Genomic DNA, 25,691 nt, shown 5'->3' on the forward strand with positions numbered 1-25,691 from the left:
GTAAGATATTCTCAAGAAGACTTACACCTGAGCAAACTATGTGACACGTGTAACCTCTTTTCAACTGCCTCTTCTTCACCAGCCAACTGAGTTTAAGATTAGTAAAAGAATATTATGTCACAAAAGAGCCAGGATAAGTCATATAAAATGATCTTTTTCACAATTTATTTGGTTCTGATTATACTTTTGAATAGAAAAAAATACATGTGGCTTGAGGGTAGCTGAGTTTCTATCCTCTTAGGGTAAAAAACTGAGTTAACTAAAAACACGAGTATATAAAGGTCATTTTCTCTGAAATTAAATGCAAAATATTCTGAATTTTAAGTCTCATATAAGGGAATAGCAAAGTAATTAAATATATCACATGCTACACGTTATATAGAGATCACTACGCTATCACTTTTTACTACCACAGCTATTAAAACTCCAATACAGGGTAGCCCGGGTGGCTCAGCGGTTTAGCGCCGCCTTCAGCCCAGGGCCTGATCCTGCAGATCCGGGATCGAGTCGGGCTCCCTGCATGGAGCCTGCTTCTCCCTCTGCCTGTGTCTCTGCCTCTCTCTCTCTCTCTGTGTCTCTCATGAATAAATAAATAAAATCTTTCAAAAAATAAAACTCCAATACATACCTCTCATGTAAGAAAAACCTTTCCTCAACCTCACATAACCCTCTGGCTATCATACTGTCTCCTACCTTGCAAGAAATTTCTCAAGAGTTGTTAGAGTCATTATCTCTCTTTCCTCCTCTCCCACTCATTCCTCAATTCAGCTCAACATGGCTTCTTCATCTCTCCTTAGTTTTCACTGAAGTAATACATGACCTCTCTCCATGCCACTAAGTTCAAGGGTCATTTTTCAATCCTTTCACACTATGGACCACTTTGTTTCCTTTGGCTTCAATGACAAAGCCCTCTCCCTTCCCCTTCCCAGACCCCACTGCTGTTGCTTCTCCTCTGTGAACCTCCCAAGTGCTCTGAGTGTTCTCTCTACACTTTTCTCAGTGATCGACTTCTTATGGCATTCTTGTCTCTGAGCGTTTTCACGCATACACATGTCTTTGGAGCTCCAGAGGCTCAAAGGCACTTCAAAATCAACATGTCCAAATCTCAATCCATATTTTCTTCCTAAACCTTGTTCTCCAGGGTACCTCACCTCAATGATTGTCATCACAATCTATTCAAATTGGAAACCTGGGAGTTGACATTACTCTCTGCCCTATAGTAAACCATCAACAAACCTAATGTATTTTTTCCCAACTTTTCCAAATTCCATGCACTTCTTCTCTCTATCTCCACTGCCACCAATTTTATTCAACCTGGACCTCGCAACAATTTGCTAACATTCACTTGTCCTTCTATGATATATTTCCAATACTGCTGGCAAATAGCTTCACTGAATATTATGTTGGCTCAGATCATTTTGTATAATGATTTATATGATTTTATATTTGGAATATATTTTCCTACACATGCATACACACACCCCTAATGATATTTTACCACAATATGATTCAACTCAATCAATGTTCAGTTTCTAGCTTACCCTCAGCCATCTATCTATCCAAGCATTATGAAAAAAAAATATTTTCTCCTATTTAAAAACCTAGGCTCTATTTATCTTCATAGACTGACATTTAAAAAGAACTAGGTCATTCATAACACTACATGATTAACAGCTTTAATTTACTGATTACCCTGGTAATGATACAGTAATTATATTGCATACAGCACCCTAATACTTAAGGAGCACAAAGGGATAGTAAGCTAAATACTACTAGTATACATCTATGACCAGTGAGGACCCAAAGGAAACAGCAATTTATGGATACAATCATTGCTTTCAATATTTCTGATAAAACTGCCTATTAATAACTACATATGACTCAAAGACAACCTACAGAATGGGAGAAGATATTTGCAAATGACATATCAGATAAAGGGCTAGTTTCCAAGATCTATAAAGAACTTATTAAACTCAACACCAAAGAAACAAACAATCCAATCATGAAATGGGCAAAAGACATGAACAGAAATCTCACAGAGGAAGACATAGACATGGCCAACATGCATATGAGAAAATGCTCTGCATCACTTGCCATCAGGGAAATACAAATCAAAACTACAATGAGATACCACCTCACACCAGTGAGAATGGGGAAAATTAACAAGGCAGGAAACAACAAATGTTGGAGAGGATGCGGAGAAAAGGGAACCCTCCTACACTGTTGGTGGGAATGTGAACTGGTGCAGCCACTCTGGAAAACTGTGTGGAGGTTCCTCAAACAGTTAAAAATATACCTGCCCTACGACCCAGCAATTGCACTGTTGGGGATTTACCCCAAAGATACAAATGCAATGAAACGCCGGGACACCTGCACCCCGATGTTTCTAGCAGCAATGGCCACTATAGCCAAACTGTGGAAGGAGCCTCGGTGTCCAACGAAAGATGAATGGATAAAGAAGATGTGGTTTATGTATACAATGGAATATTACTCAGCTATTAGAAATGACAAATACCCACCATTTGCTTCAACGTGGATGGAACTGGAGGGTATTATGCTGAGTGAAGTAAGTCAGTCGGAGAAGGACAAACATTATATGTTCTCATTCATTTGGGGAATATAAATAATAGTGAAAGGGAAAATAAGGGAAGGGAGAAGAAATGTGTGGGAAATATCAGAAAGGGAGACAGAACGTAAAGACTGCTAACTCTGGGAAACGAACTAGGGGTGGTAGAAGGGGAGGAGGGCGGGGGGTGGGAGTGAATGGGTGACGGGCACTGGGTGTTATTCTGTATGTTAGTAAATTGAACACCAATAAAAAAAAAATAATAATAATAACTACATATGACCACTGTTTTAATAAAACATTAACTGCAGCTATCAAGAGATCTAGAAATAAGCAACTAGTTATTACATGTGCTGAACCATGCACTGGAAACAAGAGATATATAATTATTTAAAAAGTCATACATGTAGAAGATATATAGTTAGGAGGTAGTTTCTAATACATAAATATAAACTCCACAAGTGCAAGAATCTCCGTCTTCTTTACTCTTGCACCCCAAGTATTTAGAACAGTGCCTAGCACATAGAAGGCATTCAATATATTTTAGACAAATGAGTGAACAGATTTATAAAATTAAATTAGTATGATCAACTACTAAGGCTAAGCAAAAAAAAAAAAAAGAACGCTTTTTTAAAAGTAAACATTCTCACTGATTTTAATAAGATCATAGAGCTGCCATGTATTCATCTAGTTACCTTCAAAAGAGGCATCTTTCTTGAAACTACCTAAGCATATGAGGACTTTTTCTATTTCCAAACCTGTTCAGAGAGAATTTCAAAGGGAAAGTATCACTTCTAACAGAAACAGCAGAGAAATCAAGAGATGAGAAGAAAAGCCACTGAATGACACTGAGTGGTCACTGATGGAATTAGGGCAATTTTGACAGAAGGGAGGTAGAAGTAGGTGGCTGGGAGACAGGAGAACGTGAGGGCAGCAGCTTGACCCATTTTAAAACATTCTCTCAGGAAGAGGAACAGCTAGAACTGAAACTAAAAGACAAGAGGATATCTAAATATGTAAACCGAGGTGTTACTTAAACAAGCTACACTAAGAAAAATTTCAAGAGGGGTGCCTAGTAGCTCAGTTGGTTAAGCATCTGCCTTCGGCTCAGGTCATGATCCCAGGGTCCCCTGCTCAGCAGGGAATGCGCTTCTCCTTCTCTCTCTGCCCCTCCCTGACCCACCCCACACCCCCACTCCCCCTCTCTCACATAAAGTCTTTAAAAAAAAGAAAAAGAAAAAAAAACTTCAAGAAAAAAGACAGATTAAAGGTCATTCTGAAGATTAAGAGCACATACTGGCATGGAGGGAGAGCAAGATTTTTTCTCAGTTGAAAAAAATGAAACATTATATGTTAATGTGAAAAGGAAGAAAGCTATAAATATTCCTGCTTAGTGATTCTAATCTTTCAGGTTGATTCTGAGCTTATATTTTATTTTGTTCTCCAAGCAGTTTGTTGATGCTTGGTTAGGCTGAGAGACCACACTTGCCCACTTTAGAAAGTATAGCCATGAAGAACACATCAAAGTGCCTACTAAATATGTATCAATTTTCTGATATACTAATAAAAGAGAATGAAAAGTTTGAAGATGGTTTGATTCAATAAACCAATACCTAATTTTTACCTCAGATGTTCCTTAATTTTTCTGGTTAGGAAATCTTCCTTTTACAAAATCTGACCTTTATACCTAAGTTTTCAGAGTCGGCACTCTGTTTTTCCAGTTTTCAAAAATCTCAAAAGCTTCCACACAATTTCAGAACCAGAAGCAGGTATCCAGAAGTAGTTCCGCCCAATTCCTTAAAATTCCCTAAATAATTTAATATTCAAGTCATCTGTACTACTATTATAAATATATTTAACATGTAACAGAAATCTTGCTACCATTTGCCAGCAAGGATTTTCCAAGTCTTCCCATCACAGATGTCTCCTCTCTTCCTCTCTCCCCGCCCCTGGCTCTCTTCCCTAATTCTAGCTCATTCACTTTTTTCTTACAATTATTTCTTCAAGACACTTCAAGTACAGTCTCATATAACAGACACCCACTACTGTATTTTTTACACTACTGTTTTTAGCTTTCTTTCCATTACTATCTTTATTTCTTTCTGATAATTTCAAATTAGTGTTAAATTTTTTCCCTTTACATCTTTCTAGTGGTATATTTAATTAACTGAATTCTGATTTTATCTATAAAGGTTTCACTTTATTTCAATATAGTGACCTACCTGTTGTAAAGTAAGTTCAAAATACTTTCAACTATATTTTAGTTAAAAGTTTATTAAGAATACAGTCTCCTCACTTTAAAGAAAAATGTCCCCCAAGCAAAACTGTAGTACTTTACACAACAGGTGCTTTACCTAATAAATCACAAAAATAACTTCATGTAAGTACCTAACTAGTATTGCTAAGACTCACTGAAAGCTTCTAAATATAAAGAACACTAATGTTTTAAAAAGATATTCCAGGGATGCCTGGGTTGCTCAGTGGTTAAGCACCTGCCTTTGGCTCAGGGCGTGATCCTGGAGTCCTGGGATCAAGGCCCACATCAAGTCCTACATAAGACTCCCTGCAGGGAGCCTGCTTCTCCCTCTGCCTATGTCTCTGTCTCTGTGTCTCTCATGAATAAATAAATAAAATCTTTAAAAAATAAAAATAAAAAAGATATTCCAAGAGCAATTAAAACTTATCAATCTTTGTATAACAGATATAAACTTCTCTCAATTAGACAAAGTTTACCCTTTTTATACATATGAATTATAATGACACAACTGCAATAATGAGCCAAATAAAAACATTTGATTTGTAGAAGATGCAGCAAGTTCTGTAAAAGTCAAAAAATCAGTTATATTAGTTGTTTAAAATAGTTTCCTTGCGTAGTGATCCAAAGGGGCACCTGTACCCTAATGTTTATAGCAATGTCCACAATAGCCAAACTATGGAAAGAGCCCAGATGTTCATCGACAGATGAATGGATAAAGATGTGGTATACAAATACAATGAAATATTACTCAGCTATCAAAAAAAAATCTTACCATTTTACAACAATGTGGATGGAACTAGAGGGTAATATGATATGCAAAATAAGTCAATCAGAGAAAGACAAATTATCACACGATTTCATTCAAATGTGAAATTTCAGAAACAAAACAGAGGATCATAGGGGAAGGGAGGGAAAAATAAAGATAAAATCAGAGAGGAAGACAAACCATAAGAGACTCTTAACTATAGGAAACAAATTGAGGGTCGCTGGAGGGGAAGATGAGTGAGGGGATGAAGTAACTGAGCAATGGGCATTAAAGAGGGCATATGATGTAATGAGCACTGAGTGTTTCATGCAATTGATGAATCATTGAACTCTCCTCTCAAACTAATAATACATTATACATTAATTGAATTCAAATAAAATTTTAAAAAATAAAAGCTTCCTCAGATTCCTTCAATAAACTTCTTGAAGTCGGGATCCCTGGGTGGCGCAGCGGTTTGGCGCCTGCCTTTGGCCCAAGGCGCGATCCTGGAGACCCGGGATCGAATCCCACATCGGGCTTCCGGTGCATGGAGCCTGCTCCTCCCTCTGCCTGTGTCTCTGCCTATCTCTCTCTCTCTCTGTGACTATCATAAATAAATAAAAATTTTTAAAAAAATTTCTTGAAGTCCACTACTAAAAATATAATTTAGAAAGTTTTCTTTTTCTTAAAAAAAAAATGTACATTGAATTATAGCTGAGAAGCTCTATCAATTCTACCTCAAAAGCCTTTCCCCATTTGGAACCTTCTCTGCCTATAAGGCCCATGAGTTTGTAAGATCTCATCAACTCATGCCTCCAACCAGTTTCTCTATTTACAGTTTCTTCCTAAATAATAAAAAGCACCATAGCACTTTTAGCTTTAAAATATTTGTTGAGGATCATCTTTACTGTGTTGATAACTACTGAAGTTAGATGGTGGGCAAATGAGGTTTTACTCTTTATTATTTTCTCACTTTTGCATATTTATAACATCACAATTATGATGAAATATTTATATACCTCTGTAAGATGGCTAATTCCATAGAGGCAAGAATCATCTCCTATTCATCTTTATTTTTTAAAAGATATTATTTATTTATTCATGAGAGAAACAGAGAGAAAGGCAGAGACACAGGCAGAGGGAGAAGCAGGCTCCTTGTAGGGAGCCCAATGCGGGACTCGATTCCGGACTGGGATCATGCCCTGAGCGGAAGACAGACACTCAACTGCTGAGCCACCCAAGCATCCCTCCTATTCATCTTTAAACCTGCAAAGTCTAGTACAGGTCCCAAAAGAGTAGATGAATTTTTTTCAGTTAGATGAAATCATCAAGTAACTTGTCATTTTATAGGGAAAAAAAGCAAAATGGTAAAGAAACATGAAACAATATCAGTTTGTAAAAATGGTCTGTTATGATTATGCATTGCTATCTTTTTTTATTATAAACCTCAAAGGTAGGACTATGTCTTTATTTATCTCCTAGAGCCTAGGATGATGCTTCATAAACGTATGTTCCAATCAAGTTATATATCCTGAATTTTATAAACACAGCAAAGCTCTCAATTTGCTATTTATTTAGTCATCAAAGTAATTTGTGTTCCTGCCATTCTCATGGTTTTTCTTTAAATTCATACTAGAAGGCTGGCAAGGGAATCAATTTTCCTAATTTATTCTCTCTCTCTCTCTCTCTCTCTCTCTCTCATTAAAACTTCTATAAAAACTAATCCAAGGCACCTGGGGAAGTTCAGTCAATTAAGCATCTGCCTTCAGCTCAGGTCGTGATCTCAAGGTCCCAGAATCAAGGCCCACAGTGGGCTCCCCGCTCAGCAGCAAGTCTGTTCCTCCCTCTTCCATTCCCTCTGTGATCTCTCTCTCTCTCAAATAAATAAATAAAATCTTTAGATAAATAAATAAATACTAATCCAGTAACCTAACCTGCCCACATTACAGAAATGGCACCTGTCCACTGGTTAAAAAAGTTCTGGCTCTGGAGCCATACTACCTAGATTCAAATCCTGACATGGTCTTTTACTCACTGCATGATTGTGGGCAAATTACTCACTGGCTCTAGAGCAAATTACCTATTGGGGATCTTGAGCAAGTTATTCACTGCCATTATCTGCTTGTATTTTTATACTAGCTCCCTAACATAGCTACACCTCAGTTTCTCATCTCTGAAATAAAGATAATAATAATCCCTACCTTAGAGGGTTGCTGTGGTAACTAGAATAAGACAGCTAAAGTGCTCAGGCACTTTACCTGGCACACAGTAAGTAGATTAAGTCAGCTATTTGTAGCCATGCCCCACCATTCCTCTTGTTACAATGAACTATCTCTGCTCCTAAATACAACTCCTCCATTAGTCAAGAAATCTTATTACCTATTCAATGACTTCTCCTGCAACTAGTCCTCTCCCTCTGGCATTATCAAATTTTCTCTCCTGACTATTTCCAAAAACATATCACATGTTAAATTGACCATCTTCATTTTTAGAATAACCGCTCAGTCCACATGTATTTCCTAACTTGTCCCTATTTATCATCCTTCTATAGCAAAACTACTCTGAAGAGTTCTCTACACCTGCTGATTATCTTAGATACAGTCTAATCAAGCTTTCATTCTTACCTTGAGAGATTCTCATCAGGGTCATCAGTGACATCTGAAAAGCTGGATCAAGTAAAATTCTTAGGCTTACTCTGACTTGACCTATCAGCAACTGATCATTCCCTTCTTGACAGATTTAATTCCTTTGATTTCTATCTTGTTTCTTCTCCTAGCTTCATAGGCTGCGTTTTCTTGGACTTCTTTGCATGATCCTCATCTCTTCAACCTCCAAACACTAGAGCAGACAAGAGCCTGGTCCCTGGAAGACTTCTCTATTCACTTCCTAAGTAATCTTACCCATTCTAACAGCCTTAAAAATCATCTATACACCAATGGCTCCCAAACTCCTACTTTCATCCTTACCTTTCCCTTGAACTCAATCTTACATGTAACTGACTAAAGGACACATTTATTTTGATGTATACAAGGCATCTCAACATCTCCAAAATCTTAATTTAATCCTCCAAAGGTGTTCTTCTTCCTCTTATCTTTCATATTTAAGTAAATGGAAGACCTAGTCGTTTAAGCCAAAAACTTTGGCAACATTGGTCAGTTATTTTTCTCAGGCCACACAGGAAACACAAGCAAATTCTATAAGCTCTGTCTTAAATTGGGAATCTGATCACATGTCACTTTTTCCTATTAACTTGGCATAAGACATTATCGTCTCTCTCTTGGTTTATTTACAATAGCCTCTAACTATTCTGCCTGCTTCTGTCTTTGCTTTCTTATGATGTTTTTCACTTCAGAGCCAGAAAGATGCTTTTAAAATGCTTAAGTCAAACACCTCACCATAACATGACATGAACAAGACACAAAGCAGTCATAATTGTCATATGAAAATGAATCTACTGGGGCACCTGGGTGGCTCATTGGCTGAGTGTCTGCCTTTGGCTCAGATCAAGATCGCAGAGTCCTAGGATTGAGCCCTGCATCAGGCTCCCCCTCTGCCCATGTCTCTGCCTCTCTCTCTCTGCGTCTCTCATGAATAAATAAAAATATTTTTAAAAGATAATCTACTTATAATTAACAAGTATATCAATTTAATTTAAAAATTACACAAGAAAAAAATAAGTACAAAATGTAACTATGTAAAATTTTCATAGACTTGAAGGGACAGAGATCTGTATTTCAGGAATTTTCATTCACAAATATATTCAATAGGGATGCCTAGGTGGCTCACTGGTTCAGTGTCTGCCTTCGGCTCAGGGCATGATCCTGGAGTCCGAGGATCGAGTCCCACACGGGGCTCCCCATGGGGAGCCTGCTTCTCCCTCTGTCTATGTCTCTGCCTCACTCTCTGTGTCTCTCATGAATAAATAAATAAAATCTTGAAAAAAAATACATTCAATAAATATTTGTTGTGCACCACTACATTCCAGGCACGGTGATAAGGGCTTTTAAGACAATAGTAACTTTGAGGAGGTCATGTGCATTTGTGACATAACTTTGAAGAGTTAGAATAGACAGTGATTCCTACAATAAATACTACAAATCAAAGTAAAGAGAGAGGAGGAATGTGAATACAAGGGATAATGAAGGCACTGCCCTAAGAAAAGCATGCACTTCAAAGAGCTACTCTACATATAGGCCATAAATTTCATTCCTGTTTTTCTTTTTGTTTCCCATTTCCTTCCTTCATTCATATTTATTACTTGTTCTGATGTGTTCTGTGTGCTACACAATATGAAATAAGCATTTGGTCTCTTTTTCTTCTTTTGTTTTCTGATGTAGTAGTAGCACATTGTGCTTCAACAACTAAAATGCTCAGGATTAATACTCTGGGTTTTTAGGATTTTAAAATTCAACCTTGTTCTGTGAGCTTTGACAAATTCATATAGGTGTGTGGTCATCACTGTAACCAAAACATAGGACAGTTCAAAAATTCTCCTCTGCTCTCTTGTAGTCAACATCACCCACCACAATCAATTCTTGGAAGCTATGGATAAATTTTCTATCATGATAGTTTTGGCTTTTCTAGAATCTTAAAAAAGTGAAAGTATAGTATTAAGCGATTCAAATCTGATATATTTTACTTAACATAATGCATTTGAGATCCATCATGTTGTTGCATGAATCAGTAGTTCCTTTTTTTAATTGTTCAGGATATCCCACTGACTGGATGTATGTACCAGTTAGTTGATCCATGTTGGAGAGCATCTGGATTGTTTCCAGTTTGGGGTAATTATGAATAAAGATGTTGTAGACTTTTGTACACAGGTTTTCATTTCAGTTGGATAAATACATAGGAGTGGAATTGGAATTGCTGGGTAGTATAAGAAGTATGTGTTCAACTTTCTAAGAAAATGCCAAACTTTCCAAAACACTTGCACCATTTTGCATTTCCACCAGCAAAACATGAGAGCTGCAGTTGCTATGTATCTTTGCCAACTCTTGGTATTATCGGTGTTTTGCTGTTGTTTTTGCTTTTTTATTTCAATCATTTGAATATGTGTATAGTAGCATAGTACTGCCCACTCTGGATTTAATTGGTATTTCCCTAATGACTAATGTTGTTTAGCATTTTTTCATGGGTTTATTTGTAATCCAAAATATCTTCTTTGGTGAAATAGCTGTTCAGATCTTTTGCTTATTTTTAAATGAGGTTGCTTTTTGTTTCCTTTTTAAGACTGAATTTTGAGAATTTTTTATAGTCTGGATACCAGTCTTTTATCAGATATGTTTTGCAAATATTTTCTCCCAGTGTGTATCTTTTCAATTCTTCTGAATGTCCTTTGAAGAACAAAAGTTTTGTTTTGATGAAGTCAAATTTATAAATTTTTTCTTTCAGACATCATTCCTTTGGTATCATATCTAAGAAATCTCTGTCTAACCAAAGGTCACAAAGATTTCCTATGTTTTCTTCTATAGCTCTTATAGTTTAGCTCTTATACTTAGGTCTATGACTCATTTTGAGCTAATTTTCATTATAGGGCAAAGTGTGCCTCAAGGTTTTTATTGTTTTAATTTTTGTATATAGATCTCCAATTTAAAGCACGATTTGCTAAAAAGATTATCCTTTCTCCATTGAATTTCAATTAAATTTTTATTTACAATCAACAGACCATATATGTGTGTATTTCCTTTTGCATACAACTGTATCAAGATATAATGCATATACCATACGATTCATCCATTTAATTAATTCAATGGTTTTAATATATTCACACAGTTTGTATAGCCACTAGCACAACCAATTTTAGAACATTTGCATTACCCCAAAAAGAAACCCTGTACTTCTTAGCATTCACTCCCCACTTACCTAAATCCTCACTCCAGCTCTGGACAATCACTAATCTACTTTTTGTCTCTATAGATTTGCCTATCCTTGATATCTCACATAAATGAATTCATACAATTACTCTTTTCTGATTTACTTTTTTTCACATAGCATAATGTTCTGAAGGATCACGCATGTCGTAGATGTACCAGTACTTGATTTTTGTTGCTGAATATCTCATCATATGTATATACCATATCTATTTATCCATCACTTGGTGGACATTTGGATTGGTTTCACTTTTTGGTTATTATGAATAATGATATCATGAACATTTGAGTACAAACGTTTATGTAGACAGATGCTTTCATTTCTCTTGGGCATATTAGCAGGAGTGAGATTGTTAGGCCATATCTTATCTCTCTATTTAAACTTTTTAAGGAACTGCAAGAATGAGTGGTATGTCATTGTGGTTTGATTTGCCTTCCCCTAATGACTAATGATGTTAAGCATCTTTCCATATGCTGGCTGGTCATTTGTATGTTTTCCCTGGAGAAATGTTGATTTACATTGTGTGGCTCTCTATTCTGCCCCTTTGATATATGTATCTATCCTTTAATCAATAATGTCTTGAATAATGTAGCTTGATGGTAAGCTGAAAGCAGGTACTTTATGGTACCTGAAATCAGGTAGTATGAGTCTCCCAAGTTCGTTCTTAATTTTTAAAATTGTTTTGGCTATTCTAGTTACTTTGCTTTTCTATATGAATTTTAGAATCAGCTTTGCAGTTGCTACCAAAACAATTCCACTAGGATGTTTATTGAAATTACATTGATTCCAAAGACTACCACAGGCAGAATGGAAATCTTAACAATATTGAGACTTTCATTCTATAAATATGGTATTATTTTTCCATTTACTGAGATCTTCTTCGATTTCTTTCATTATATCAAATGATACAGTGTATAGATCTAGTAACAGTTTGTTCAGTTTCTACCAAAATGTTTCATGCCTCTTTCTAGTGCTTTTACATGATTTTAAATTTCTATTTCCAATTTTTCATTGCCGGTATATAGAAATAGGATTGATTTTTGCGTATCTACCTTGTATCCTATAACCTTGTAAAACTCCGTTTCCAAGTTAGGTTAACAATGGCATGCGATCGAAAGGTAGAACAGCAAGGACTGTTCTATGGAACAGTTTAGCTATACCACAACTGATAATTACTGATACCCACCAGGTACTCTAGGAAATAGCAGCACCAAACACATTGTGTCTCCCCACCAGCTCAGAAGTCTGGGTAACTCTTCAGAATACAAGAACTAACCAAATGACCCCTCCTTTCACAGGCCCTTCTAAACCCTAGCTGCTCTGAGTATCCTCAGAAGCCTAAACAACCAGCTGGGCAGCCTTCTTCAGAAGTCCCTGCATCAGCTCCTCAGGAGATCTCCACTGAGTTCCTAGATTTCACTGACAATATTTCTTCCATTTTATTTCTCCACCTCTGAGGATACTGCTGCTTCCTACTACTTGGGTTATTTTAATGTCCTCTTTCTGTCTTTCAGCATTCTAACACACTAGAAACCAATTTCTTGCAATAATACCCTTCTATTTGAAAAGGCTGGCAGGGCTTCTGTTCTCCCAACTGGACTCTGACTTAATAATCTTCTTGCTCTGACCAGCACCCCTTCCCCATTCCCAACACCTAACTGTCCTACAAAATTCTTTTTTTAAATTTATTTATTCATGAGAGACAGAGAGAGAGAGAGAGAGAGAGAGAGAGGCAGAGACACGGTTAAAACTTTTTTGTTTTTAAAGTACATTAAAATACTAATATTAAGATAAACATATAGATTTTAATTAATAAGACAAATTAACATTAACTATGTAAATATAAAATTTTCAATGAGAAAAATAAATGTTTACCATCTTCCTAGCAATTCTCCCCAAGAATATAGGATCTTCTCAGGACAATCCTTAGACACATCGCCTGTTCCACTTGAAAGTTCATTATCACTCTCTGCAGAAGAAACACAAAAACAAAAATGGCAAACACTGTATTATATATTTGACATTTATATCTTATAAAGCAAGAAACATGACTATGTGTCTAATAAAACAAACAATACTTCTGTTTATATTATGCCCATTGCAAAAAAAGTAAAATCATTAATATAATTTATCTTTAGTGCCTAGATAAATATATTCTCAAAGCATAAACATTTTATGAAAATTCTTATTCACAATTTCTATACTATGAAATTTAAAATACCTATACATAAATAACTTTATCCCAAGAGGGTAAAATTTTAAAGCCAATGATAACACAATTAGAAATTCCTATGTGATATTCTACTCACCAGATTAATATTCTCAAATATTAGTATTTTATTAATGATCCCAATAAGCACTGAAGTCAAGTCAGATATATATCAATATATAATGCTGAGAAATATATATATGTATTTATATATAAATATATTTTTATTAATATAAATTAAATATAAATATATATTTATATATATTATGATATAAACACCAAACTAAAAATATTGAAAAAATTTTAAGGTTTTTTTTTAATTTTAAGGTTTTAAAGATATATTCATAAGTACAAATACTTTTGACTAAAGGAAAGATTAAACTATTTGGCCTTTTAAAATGGCAACTTCATAATATATCCCATAATATATATAAAGTAATAGTTTTAGAAAGAATAGGATTGGTTGAGTTACAGCTTACAATCAGTGATGAAAATGAGTAACTGTAAGCTGTACAAATCAAGTGGTAACAGAGCTGGAAGAGAAAGGAAATGGGCACAATTTATCTACATCATAACAAGGACTTTGACACAGTACTATATAAGAAAAGTCTGGAGAAGTATTATCTGAATGATAAAATAAGCTAGATAACAATCTGTCTGGCTCATAGCAAGGACCAATGTTTTATCAACGTTGTTAGAACACAATAGGGACTGACTGGCATTAAGTGAATCCCACAGGGATCTGTATTAAGAACAGTATTACTTAGCATACTACAAAGCCAATGATCCAAGTATAAACTAATTCATATTGCTGGATAGCATCAACACCAAAAAACAATACAATAAAGGAAGGTTTATTTGGCCAGGTTAAAAGATTTGGTCAGATTCACACAAAAAGATTTTATCACACATTTAGTAAAGTACAACCAAAACATATACACACACATAGACAAATGCTTTCACATATTTCAGATGCTTTGTTCAAAAAAGCAAACATTATTCTGGATATAAAAATGAAGTTCAAGAAGATAGACACTAACATTACTGCTCTAGAAATACCTCACATAAACAATTCTGTGAATTTTGCAACAAGTTCAACATGAAAGTAATAGAAATGAGAGATTTTTAAAAAGCTAAAGCAAATGAAGTATTGCTAAGTATTGGAGGAATAATGTAAACAGAAACAATTTAAGCCTTAAATGTCAAAATATTCTTAAAAACTATCCATGTGAACAACTATCCCTTATAATCCTTATAATTTTTTATCCAAACTGAGGTATTTTTTGAGCATGAAAAGGGACACTATTAAAAGTTAACACTCGAAAAAAGGTTAAACTTAAGAATCTTTCAGGCAAAAAGGACTGCTGATCACTCTTCTTATAAACTGGTACCAAGTGTGAGTACTTATAATATAAATTAGATTCAATTAGGCATGGTCCAAGATGGTCGCATCTTATATTCTATTTTGCTCCACAGTAAATAATAATACACCAAGGTTCCAAAGTATTTGATGAAATTGTATATGCTAAAATGGAGACCAAAATCTAAGAACACAATGAAAAGGAAAAAAAAAAAAAAGGAAACAAATCATTAATCTTGATTATAATAAAAATCAGAAAGTACTACTGACACAGAGAATCTCAGATTCTTCTCATTCTCTCTGGGAAAGGAATGAAACAAAACCAAATGCCATAAGAAAGAATAAGAAATCTGACTATCTAAAAATTAAAAGCTTATATGAAGGTATAAAGTACACTAAAAAAACAAAAACATTTTTCCAACATTTGACAAATGATCTTAATATTCAATAAACTAAAATACCCAACAGAAAATGGGCCAAGGACCTAAACATAGTACAGCTGTATAAAAAATAACTGGCCAATAAAGATGTTAAAGTCTTATCTCAATAATTTTGTCAAATTAAAACAATGCAACAGAAAACAGCAGAGAGCATAAAGAATAATTATACCTAGTGTTGATAATAATATGGGAAAACAGGCAGGAAAGTTGATGTTTATAGAAGAGTAATCTTTCTAGATATATTGAGTCCAAATTAATACATCATTTGATTTAGCAATACCACTTCTAAAAATTTATTCTCCAGGAAAACATATGCCAAAAAGATATATGTAAAAGGACTTCATTGTATTACTGCTTGTAATAATAACTGAAAACTATCAGGAATTCTTCAATACAACTTGCATTAACTAAGGGTGTGTGAGTGGCTCAGCTAGTTAAGCTTCTGCCTTCAGATCAAGTCCTGATCCAGAGTCCTGGGATTGAGTTCTGCACTGGGCTCCCTGCTCAGCAGGGAATCTGCTTCTCTCTCTGTCCCACACCCCACTCATGCTTGCTCGCTCTCTCTCAAATAAATAAAATCTTACACACAAAAAAAAGCTGCATTAACTAAGTTACATCTATTCCAAAGAATATCATCTAGTAACTTAAGAACTGACTAGATCTTTATATGCTATATGAAAACCGTCTAAAATACATTATTTTGTGATGAAAAGCAAGAAACAAAGGAGTAATTTTTAAGTATAGGTTTATTTCAGTAAGTAGTATTACTTATATGATTACAAAGACCTTTAAAAACAGGCTGTAACATTATACACCAAACTATTAAGAACAGTTACATTTTAGCATCTAACAGTATCTCATCACATATTAGACATTCAATAAATATTTAGGAAACACAACTTTCACTTTTTAAGTTTCTTTCCTATAAATATTCTTATCTTTTAAAATAAGCACACATAATTAGAATAAGCATGGGGAAAGGACTTTTTTTATCTTTTAAATAATCCCTATCACTAATAGAAAACAAGAACTGATTTTATTATTATAAACCCCTACTAATATGCCATAAAATCATCACTGACAACAAGGTACTGTCTCTCTTACAATCTCCCAAGTTATTTTCCACCACAAAAAGGAATCAGAATTGTAAACACCTAGATTAGTAGAGGAGAACCACAAAATAAAGAGGGGGAAACAAGCACACTGAATAAAACTAGATACCTGATGAACAATTAAGGCAGAAACCACAGCAACTCAGGAGCCAAATATGTGGCCAAAAAATAAAACTTGGCCAAAGAACACAGGAATCCCAGGCTTTTATTGAATGTCTGCTTTTTTCATCTCTATTCCAAGCACTATTCTTAAATTTTATTTTTTATTTACTTTTTAATATTTTATTTATTTATTCATGAGAGACAGAGAGAGGCAGACATAGGCAGAGGGAGAAGCAGGTTCCTCACAGGGAGCCCTATGCAGGACTCGATCCCAGACCCAGGGATCACGCCCTGAGCTGAAGGCAGACGCTCAAGCACTGAGCCACCTAGGCATCCCATGTTCTTCAATTTTACAGACACTAACTCATTGTATCCCCTAAACAACCTATTAAGGTAGTCACTACTAATTTGCCCACTTTCAAAATAAGAAAATTGAGGTACAGAGAGGTTAAGTAATTTGCTCAAGGTTACCCAGCTAATAGGTGATGGAGAGATAAAATTCAACCTCAGTTTGATTCCAGAGTCAAATATACTACCTTTCCTTGTAGATTTTTTTTTATCACGTTTTCATGGAAGACTGTTCTTGGCATTTAGCAGATACCAGTCTGTGCCAAGTGCCAACATCTAGTAAATGCTGGAAGCCAGAGCCAAGGATAGAAAAGGCAGGCACACTTAAAACAACATGCTGGAGAAACACTGAATTGGGCTCAAGAGATTTAATGGAGAGGTTTCAGGGGTATAATCCCCTTGACACTCAGGAAGAATAAAAATAAACTGATATCTCAGTGACCTCAAAAGTGAGCCAGATCTATCTTCCTTGCTGCAGAAACAACTCACCATGGGTGTTTTAAATACTTATTGGTCATCCTTCTAAACAGGAAGAAAGGAGGCTAAAGAAACATAAATTAAAATTCTTGCTATGTTAGATATGACAGAGTTTCTAGGTAGCATGGAAGAAATAAACTTAAGAAAAAAATAAGAAGAAAAAGACATTGGAGTCCAAAGTGCAGTAAGAAACAGAGTGGGGAAGTTAGCAAAATAGAATGTAGCAAAGAAGAGAAGGAACAACATGTTGAAAAATGTGAATATGTAAACGGGTAACTCTGAAGGTTTTAAGAAAACAACTGTATCCCATTCTACATTAGGAAAAAAAGACAAAAAATGATAGAAGGCTGGTATTCCTATCCTCCTGGGTAAATCTTATTTTTTCCATTGAAATTCAGGTTAGAGTTACCCTTTTCTGAATGGGCTAATAAGTACTACCCTCTGGGCATATTCTATCATTGCAATTATCACAACCATATTACAATCATTTATTTTCCTCTACATCTTCTCTTATCAGACTCTGAGTTTCTTGGCAGTGGGGACTATTATTTTTATATTCCTGGTGCCTAGATTACTACTTGGCCATAGAATGTTAAAAGTTTCTGAAGTGATAACTGGAGAGGAGAATATAGAAAAAAGGAAAATCCATTATAACTACAAAAAAAATGTATGCCTTGAAAATTAGTGACCTTTAGTATTTAAGCATCTATGTGCAGACATGGGTAAAGGCAGCCAGGTCCATTTAGTCATTCATAATGGATTCTGGAGCCAAAATGACTGCTTTTGAAACCCAGTTCCACCATTTACTAGCTGTCATCCTGGTTACCTACTTAACCTCTCTGTGACTCAGCTATTTGTAAAATGGGAATAATATCAGTATCTTATACTGTATTTGTAGCAATTAAGCAGGTTATTATATGAAAAACATATATTATGCCTGGCAAAAGGCAGGCATATTAACTATTAAAAGTTGTTTTCATTCAACAAATTTGAATTCCTATGATGTATATAGTACTGGAGTAGAACGTGGAGTGCAAGTTTTGAGTGGGAGGTGGTGACAGGAAATGTAGATTTTTCTTTATCCAAGCTCATGAAATATGGGAAGGTAAGAGAGTAGTATAGCTAAAAAGAACTGCATGGTAAATTCAAGCATTATACTTTATCAAGCCCCACTCCCCAGGAAATTGTCCAGTTCTTCCTTTCTGGCTCCTATATAGACACCAACAGTATTATCTATAAGACTTCCATAAACACATGCCTGTTTTCATTATTTATTCAGGCATTTAATATCTATAACTTTCATGTTTTACATATCTTTTTCCCCTTCTTAGATCCTTGCTCTGTGAGGGCTAGGAGTATATCTTGTCTTTATATAGTAGCCTTTAGCACATAGTAACACTCAACAGTGAATAAATGGAAGTATTTATTTGTTACTGCTTTATTTTTAGAATATGTTCATACCCTTAAGGTAACTGGAAAAGAAAACATTGGAAAGAAAAAGATGAGGAATCAGTCTAATTCCCTAAAAAGACATGAAACTGCCCAGGTTTGGAGGTAGTGACTGGCCAAAAGGACATCTCATATTTTGACTGAATATGGGGCTTTGGATAAGTTTGTTAAGGGAGAGAGTTGAGTGAATCCATAGTTAATAGCTTCAACTTTCTCTATAAAGTTCACTTTACAAGAGGTCTCTGAGAGACTCTAATTTAGGGAGTCTTGTTAGAGACTCCTCTAAAATGCCTAACTTCATTCCTTTCCATGAACACTCTCCTTATCAATTTCAATTTTCCCACAGTTATTGCTCTCCTTGAGAGAACAGGACCATACAGAGGATTCCAAATGTCACCAGACTCATACTATAGGACTACTACTTTCTTTAAACATTGGTGAAATGAAATCAACAATATTAATCATGTATTGTAAAAATTAGATGAAAATGCATGTGTGAAACTAACATGGTGCTGGTTACCAAGTGGTACTCAAATGTTAAGTATCACTTTTTATTATTTTTATTGTTATTGAATCCTCAGTTTCCTGCCCAACACTTCAAAGTACCTAAAAAGGCATTCTAGGTTTATTTTTTATTATTCACTGATTTCTAACATGCAGAGAGCAGAAACCAACTGTGCAATACCAAAATAAGACAATAAATGTAAATTTTTAGATCAAACAAAATAAATACGAATGACACTTCAATCAAAATAATTTAAGGGCTCTCTCTCTTAACTTTGACCAATCCCCGCTTTGAAAAAAATGCTGCATTTCTATTAGCAATGTTTTTCATCCTAGTCATAAAGGAAAATTTCAGAACTAGTATCAATAGACATCATAAAAGGAAAAAATATACATTTTTATATATACCTACACATACATACACACAATGTTTTTTCTTTTTACAAATACAAGTTAAAAATAAACTACAAAACTAGGAACAAATTAGCACAAAATCTTATTTTTCTTTTCAACTGAAGGAGTACTCATAAAATAAAAAGCTGATAAGTAACCACAGATAAAATGTGACTATTGCAGATTTTCAAAGATTTTTCCCTTTAATTTTCCTTTTTAATAAGTACTGTTTGCTGAAAATAATACATGTGACACAGGTTACTAAAAACTCTCTTCTAAACTATTGGGGGAGAAAAAAAACAAAACCTCACTCATCTGGCAAAACCTGTAGAGAAACAGGTCTATATAATGACACATGTCAACCTGGAATAGTGTAAACGTGATTTATTTTGATTACTTAGTAGTAAATAATGTCATTTTGGACAGCCAAAATCTATAGTCACATTTGTGTGACCTTGAATATAATATAATCTCTCATTTCTCACATGACAGAATATATTTGTTCTGTATATAAGCTGATACACAAAGGTAAACCATTAAGGTAAAAGATTATCCTTAATTTCTGAAATATGATAACATTTCCCACTGTAAAAAGCAAAGTGATTTATTCATAGAGAGAAGGTTCAAGGTAGAAGGAACCACAAATTGCATGATTTCTTTCCAATTAAATCATAATCACTGACACTCTGAATCTAATTACAAGTTTCTAATTAGTAATTCTTATAGTTGCTAAGCAAAAGTGATTAATAAAAATGTATCACTGATGATTGAAATCTGTCAACCATAGTCAAGAAAAGCAGGGCAGCCAATACACCTTACTTTTCTTTTCACCCCACTTTGTAACATTGTTTTTTAAGCCTCACAAAGTTGTACAGATAATCAGAATGGAAAGAAATTAGGTTACATTGAGGAAAAACAGGCTAAGGCTCTTAACATTAGACAAACTGCTTTCCCTTTTCTTTTTTTTCTTTTTTTTTTTTTTTTTTAAAGGAGCCCAACACAGCCCACAGATCTCATAACCCTGAGATCAAGACCTGAGTGGAGATCAAGAGTCAGATGCTTAACCCACTGGGCCACCCAGGTGCCCCTAAACAAACTGCTTTCTTAATCATGAGGCCAGTATATCTTTTTGTGTGTTTCATTTTACATTTTTCTGGGATATTAATGACTTAGAATTTATTTAGATATTCCCTTACATTTTGTATTTTCTGGGTTTTAGAAATGCATTTAATTCTCTGCTCATTTCTTTTGTTTCTAATTGAAGTATGACTAACATACAAAAAGCTATAGATATTTAAGGTATATAATTTGATGTGTTTGAAGAGGCTAGTATAGTCTTATAATAAAAAATTTGGGCAGTGTCTATTTGAATATATTATCAATGACTTTTTCCAAAATAAATTGATGGGTGGTAAAGATGGAATTTAGTGCCTGGCAGATTATAAGAAAAAAAGATATGTAAATAGTTATACTGAGTGATTATTTTAAAACTTATCACTCAAAGAATGACTTTTTAAAAGGCAGCCAGTCTTTTTCCTTCCAACAGTTGTTTTCTGTTAAAAACGAGGAAAAAATTTTCCAAAAATATTTTTCAGTTTTTTGTTTGACTAAAAATCAGTTTTGGGTATTTGAAAACTGTTCATTCAATTCAAGCTTTATAAGATTAATAGGTAATTGTGTAATCACAATTAGAGGAAATTAGAGGAAAAAAACTAAGCAAGCATTGGAGATAGAAACAAGAGAAGAAAACCTATCAGGATAGCTCTAATTTAACTAGTGGATGGAAAGGGAGCTCCCTAATACCCACCGGGTGGTACATAACACACTCAAAAGTCCTCTAACTGGGCAGATGACCCTCTTCAACCAAGAGTATGACTCTGCAAGGGGAAATATTCACAAGTAAAATGGAGAAAGGAAGGGAAAATGTCCATAAGACTAGCCAAAGCAGTCACATGAAACCAAGCAATCAAGGAAGTTAACAGTGAAATCAGATTCATCTCTGCATTTGGATTTTTAAATATTCCCTTCCTAAAGAAAGCATTTTAACTGATGAAGAGATTGCCTAGTATAAAACACAACTGGAGAAAAAGCAGAAACTGCCAAAAGAGACTTAGATTAATATTTTATATAGGCTGCCATAAGGACTTAAAATTCAACAAAGGCAGTAAACATATAATTGTGAAAGTAACAGAGTAGCAAAAAATAATGGATTTTTGAGAAAAACTCAAAATTTTAGAGCATAAATCCCATTTTAGTGGACCTGCTAATAACCATTCTCTGCACGGTGCTAACTTGTCTCTCTGTAATGTCCTGAATACTTGCCTGCTTTCCCTTCTAAACTAACTTACTTAAGTAAGAGACTATGTTCTAATCATCTTGGTATTCCACACCCCATCAAAGTACTTGGCAACTGGTAAGCATTCAATAGATGTTTGATGAATAAAATAAGAGGTGCACTATTTTCAGAATCTATATATCAACTGCCTATGTGACATTTCCATTTGGATATCTAATAAGCTTTCAAAAATAACCCTTAATTTCCTTCACATACCTGAATTTGCCTGATTCTCCATAAATGACAGCACTAGCTATGCAGTTGTTCAAACTGAAATCTACAAATTATTCTTTTACCCTCACCAACTACATTTGATTATTCAACCCTACAGACTTTACCACCAAAATGTATCTCAAATTTATCTACTTTTCTCCCCATCCACATTACAACCTTCACTCAAGCCCCAACATTTTGGTCAAGACTACCTTAAGAATTTCCCAATGGTCTCCCTGCTTCTATCCCTACTCTACTGAAGTTCTGTCTCTGGAGAACTTCATTCTCCACATATACAGTTGCAGAGGTGTTTTAAAACCATGAATTCAATCTGTCTCTTCTTCTTAGCTTAAAACCCTTCAAAGCCTTCAAAACAGAACTCCTCACTGTGGCTTACAAGAACTTACATGATGTTCCCTGGCTGCCTGTCCATGTCTGTATTGTACCACTTTTTTGGTTGCCCCCTATCCTTCAGTCATCTGTCCTCTTTTCTATTCTTCAAACACACCAAGTACATTTTTACCTTCCAGCCTCTGCACTATTTCCTCTCCTGAAATGCTCTTTTCTCATCTTTCAATGGCTGGCTTTTTTTGTCACTTATATCTCAATTTAAATGTGATCTCCTCAGAGAAATTTTTAGCTGAACACTCAATCTAGGCCAATCAACCAATTTTAAATATCTAAATGGCATTATTAGTTCTTGATATTTTTCTAGTCTATTTCTTATCTGCCATCTCTCCCATAATTACAAGTACAAAAGATTTATCTATCTTATGTCAGAGGTCTTCAAGATCACCCCCAGGTTCAATGATTTTATAGGAGGACTCTAAGAACTCAGCATATAGTTATATTTACACTTATGGTTTATTACAGTAGAAACAAAGCAAAATTGGCAAAGGGAAAACACACATTTGGTGAAGTCTGGAGGAAACCAGATGCAAACTCCCTAGGGTCCTCTCCCAGTGGAGTCACAGAGGACACACTTAAATCTTCCAGCAACAAGTTGTGACAAAATGTGTGAAATATTATCTACTAGGAAATCTCATAAGAGATTTTTGGGGGGCTAATCATGTAAGTACCTTCTGCCTAGCATGTACCAAAATTCCAGAATCCAGAAGGAAAGTAGGTGTTCAGCACAAACCATATTGTTAGTACAAATTAGTGTAGGCACAGTGAACCACTCTTCTCAGTTAGGGAATGGTAGGAACCCTCTCAAGATCTTTTTTTCAGGACCAGCCAAGGGCTGACCTTGCAAATAGCCCTTTCTTCAAATAGCAGTCTGTAGCTTGCTATGTTGTCTGTTCTACACACTCATTCACCCTTGTATCACCTATCCTAATTCCCATTAACAGATTTTAAAAACAAAAATATGTTGTTCTTCACTGAATCTAACATTTCAAAAAGATTTCCACTCATTACACAAATATTTACTTAACACTTGCCACATACTAGGCAATGGGAACTCAAAAAAAAAAAAAAAAAAAATACCATCTGCCCCTTAGGAACTCACACTCTGGAAGGTGAGAGAAATGAATTTAAATGACCATATTTATAATATAGTATTTTAAGAATTATTAGAATGGTATGTTCAAAGTACCATTGGAACAAGATGGAAGAAAGAATAACACTGCCTTAGTGCGTAAGGGAAGATTTCCAGAAAAAATTAAGGGAGAAGAAAGGGCCTATTTTAGCTGGAAGCAGTCAAGACTATCTGAAAAGGTAACACCTAAGCCTTGAGCTGAGATCTAAATGATGAGGAAGGGGCTCCTGGATGGCTCAGTTGGTTAAGTGTCTGCCTCTGGCTCAGGTCATTACTGGAGTCCTGGGAGTGAGCCTCACAGCTGGCTCTCTACTCAGCGAGGGGCCTCCTTCTCCTTCTCCCTCTCCCACTCCCCCTGCTTGTGCTCTCTCTCTTGCTCACTCTCAAATAAACAAAATCTTCACTTAAACAAAAATAAATGATGATGAAAAGGCAACACGCAGAAGTTCTGATGAGTGTATCTTTCAAACAAGGAACAACATGTGCAATGGCACAGAGAAAGGTCAATTTGAAGGGAAGCTCAAGTACCTAGCATATAGTATACATTCAATAAACAGTAGCTATTATTATATCATGTCCTCCTCATGTATTAAGAAACAGATTATTTAAAAGATATGCAAAGCCCATATTATTATATCTTATTTATATCTACCCTACCAATTTATCCCCCCAAAATACTTGAGACAGAGGTTAAAAAGAAGCACAAGTAAAATGAAGCAAACATGAATCAACCAACTATTGAGTCTTTCAAATATTAAGCACTCAACACATGGCCAATCTTAAAAATATGAAATAGACATGCTCCTTGACTTTGAGGAATTTATGTTATAGCAGAACATAAGGAAATGGATATAGACACATGACAACAGAGCAGAATACATGCTACAACAGTAGTAGGAACAGAAAAGTCAAAAGTTGGAGTGGGGTAGAGAAGATACCTTAGATTAGAACACTAAAGCAAAAATAACATACAACAGGTTAATGAAAAACCAAGCTTTAACCTTCTCCAAAGACATGAATGAAAAAACTGAAGGGATGGGTTGGGCACCTGGGTGGCTCAGTTGGTTCAGTGTCTGACTCTTGATTTTGGCTCAAGTCCTGATTAGAGTGTCCTAGGATCAAGCCCGGCTATGTGCTCCACATTCAGCAGGGAGCATAATTGAGGATTTCTCTGCCTCTCCCTCTCTGCCTTAGTGCATAAGGAAAGACTTCCAACCCCTCCCCCTGCTTGCGTGTTCTCGTTCTCTCTCTCTCTCTCTCTCTCTCTCTCTCCCCCCTTCTCTCCCAAATAAATATTAAAAAAAAAAAGAAGGGTCACATGCACAACTCTTACTGATAAAAGCTCAAAAAAATAATTTCACTTAGAAATCTTTTCCCAACTTGTGTGAGCAATCTCCTAAATCTTTATACAAAATACCCTGAATAACATAATAAATCATGTCCAAGAAGACATTTTTTACCATACCTGTAAAATATCTCTTATACCAAACCTTGACTAAAGCAGAAAATACAAAAATAGAATGATCTAAAAGGCCCTCCATCACTCAGCCTCTATATTCTCATTTCATATCCTATCATTTCCCATCCTTACAAATAAATATATTTTACTGCACACAATGCTGTTTTCTATCACCCAAAATTTTTCTCTGTCTGGGAAGTCTCTCTTACCAGGCATCCAAATATTTCTATCTAAATAATGTGTTTTAATCAAGACAGAGCTCATAGGCACAATTTCCAAGAGGTCTTCCCTGAATTTTCAGGCCAAAC

The 25,691-nt window shown here is 35.1% G+C and overlaps 1 protein-coding gene across 4 annotated transcripts in view; it reads right to left on the reverse strand.

Moving 5' to 3' along the window:
* The window catches only part of RABGAP1L (RAB GTPase activating protein 1 like), a 744,356-nt gene that overhangs the window by 526,370 nt on the left and 192,295 nt on the right, over nt 1-25,691 (reverse strand). For all 4 annotated transcript variants that reach the window (XM_038542444.1, XM_038542442.1, XM_038542443.1 and 1 more), the window contains one exon: nt 13,318-13,411. In XM_038542444.1, coding sequence (XP_038398372.1) covers nt 13,318-13,411 — 94 coding nt within the window. The remainder of the gene's footprint in view (nt 1-13,317; nt 13,412-25,691) is intronic.

The sequence above is a fragment of the Canis lupus genome, chromosome 7 (genome assembly GCF_011100685.1).
Source record: "Canis lupus familiaris isolate Mischka breed German Shepherd chromosome 7, alternate assembly UU_Cfam_GSD_1.0, whole genome shotgun sequence".
Classification (NCBI taxonomy): domain Eukaryota; kingdom Metazoa; phylum Chordata; class Mammalia; order Carnivora; family Canidae; genus Canis; species Canis lupus.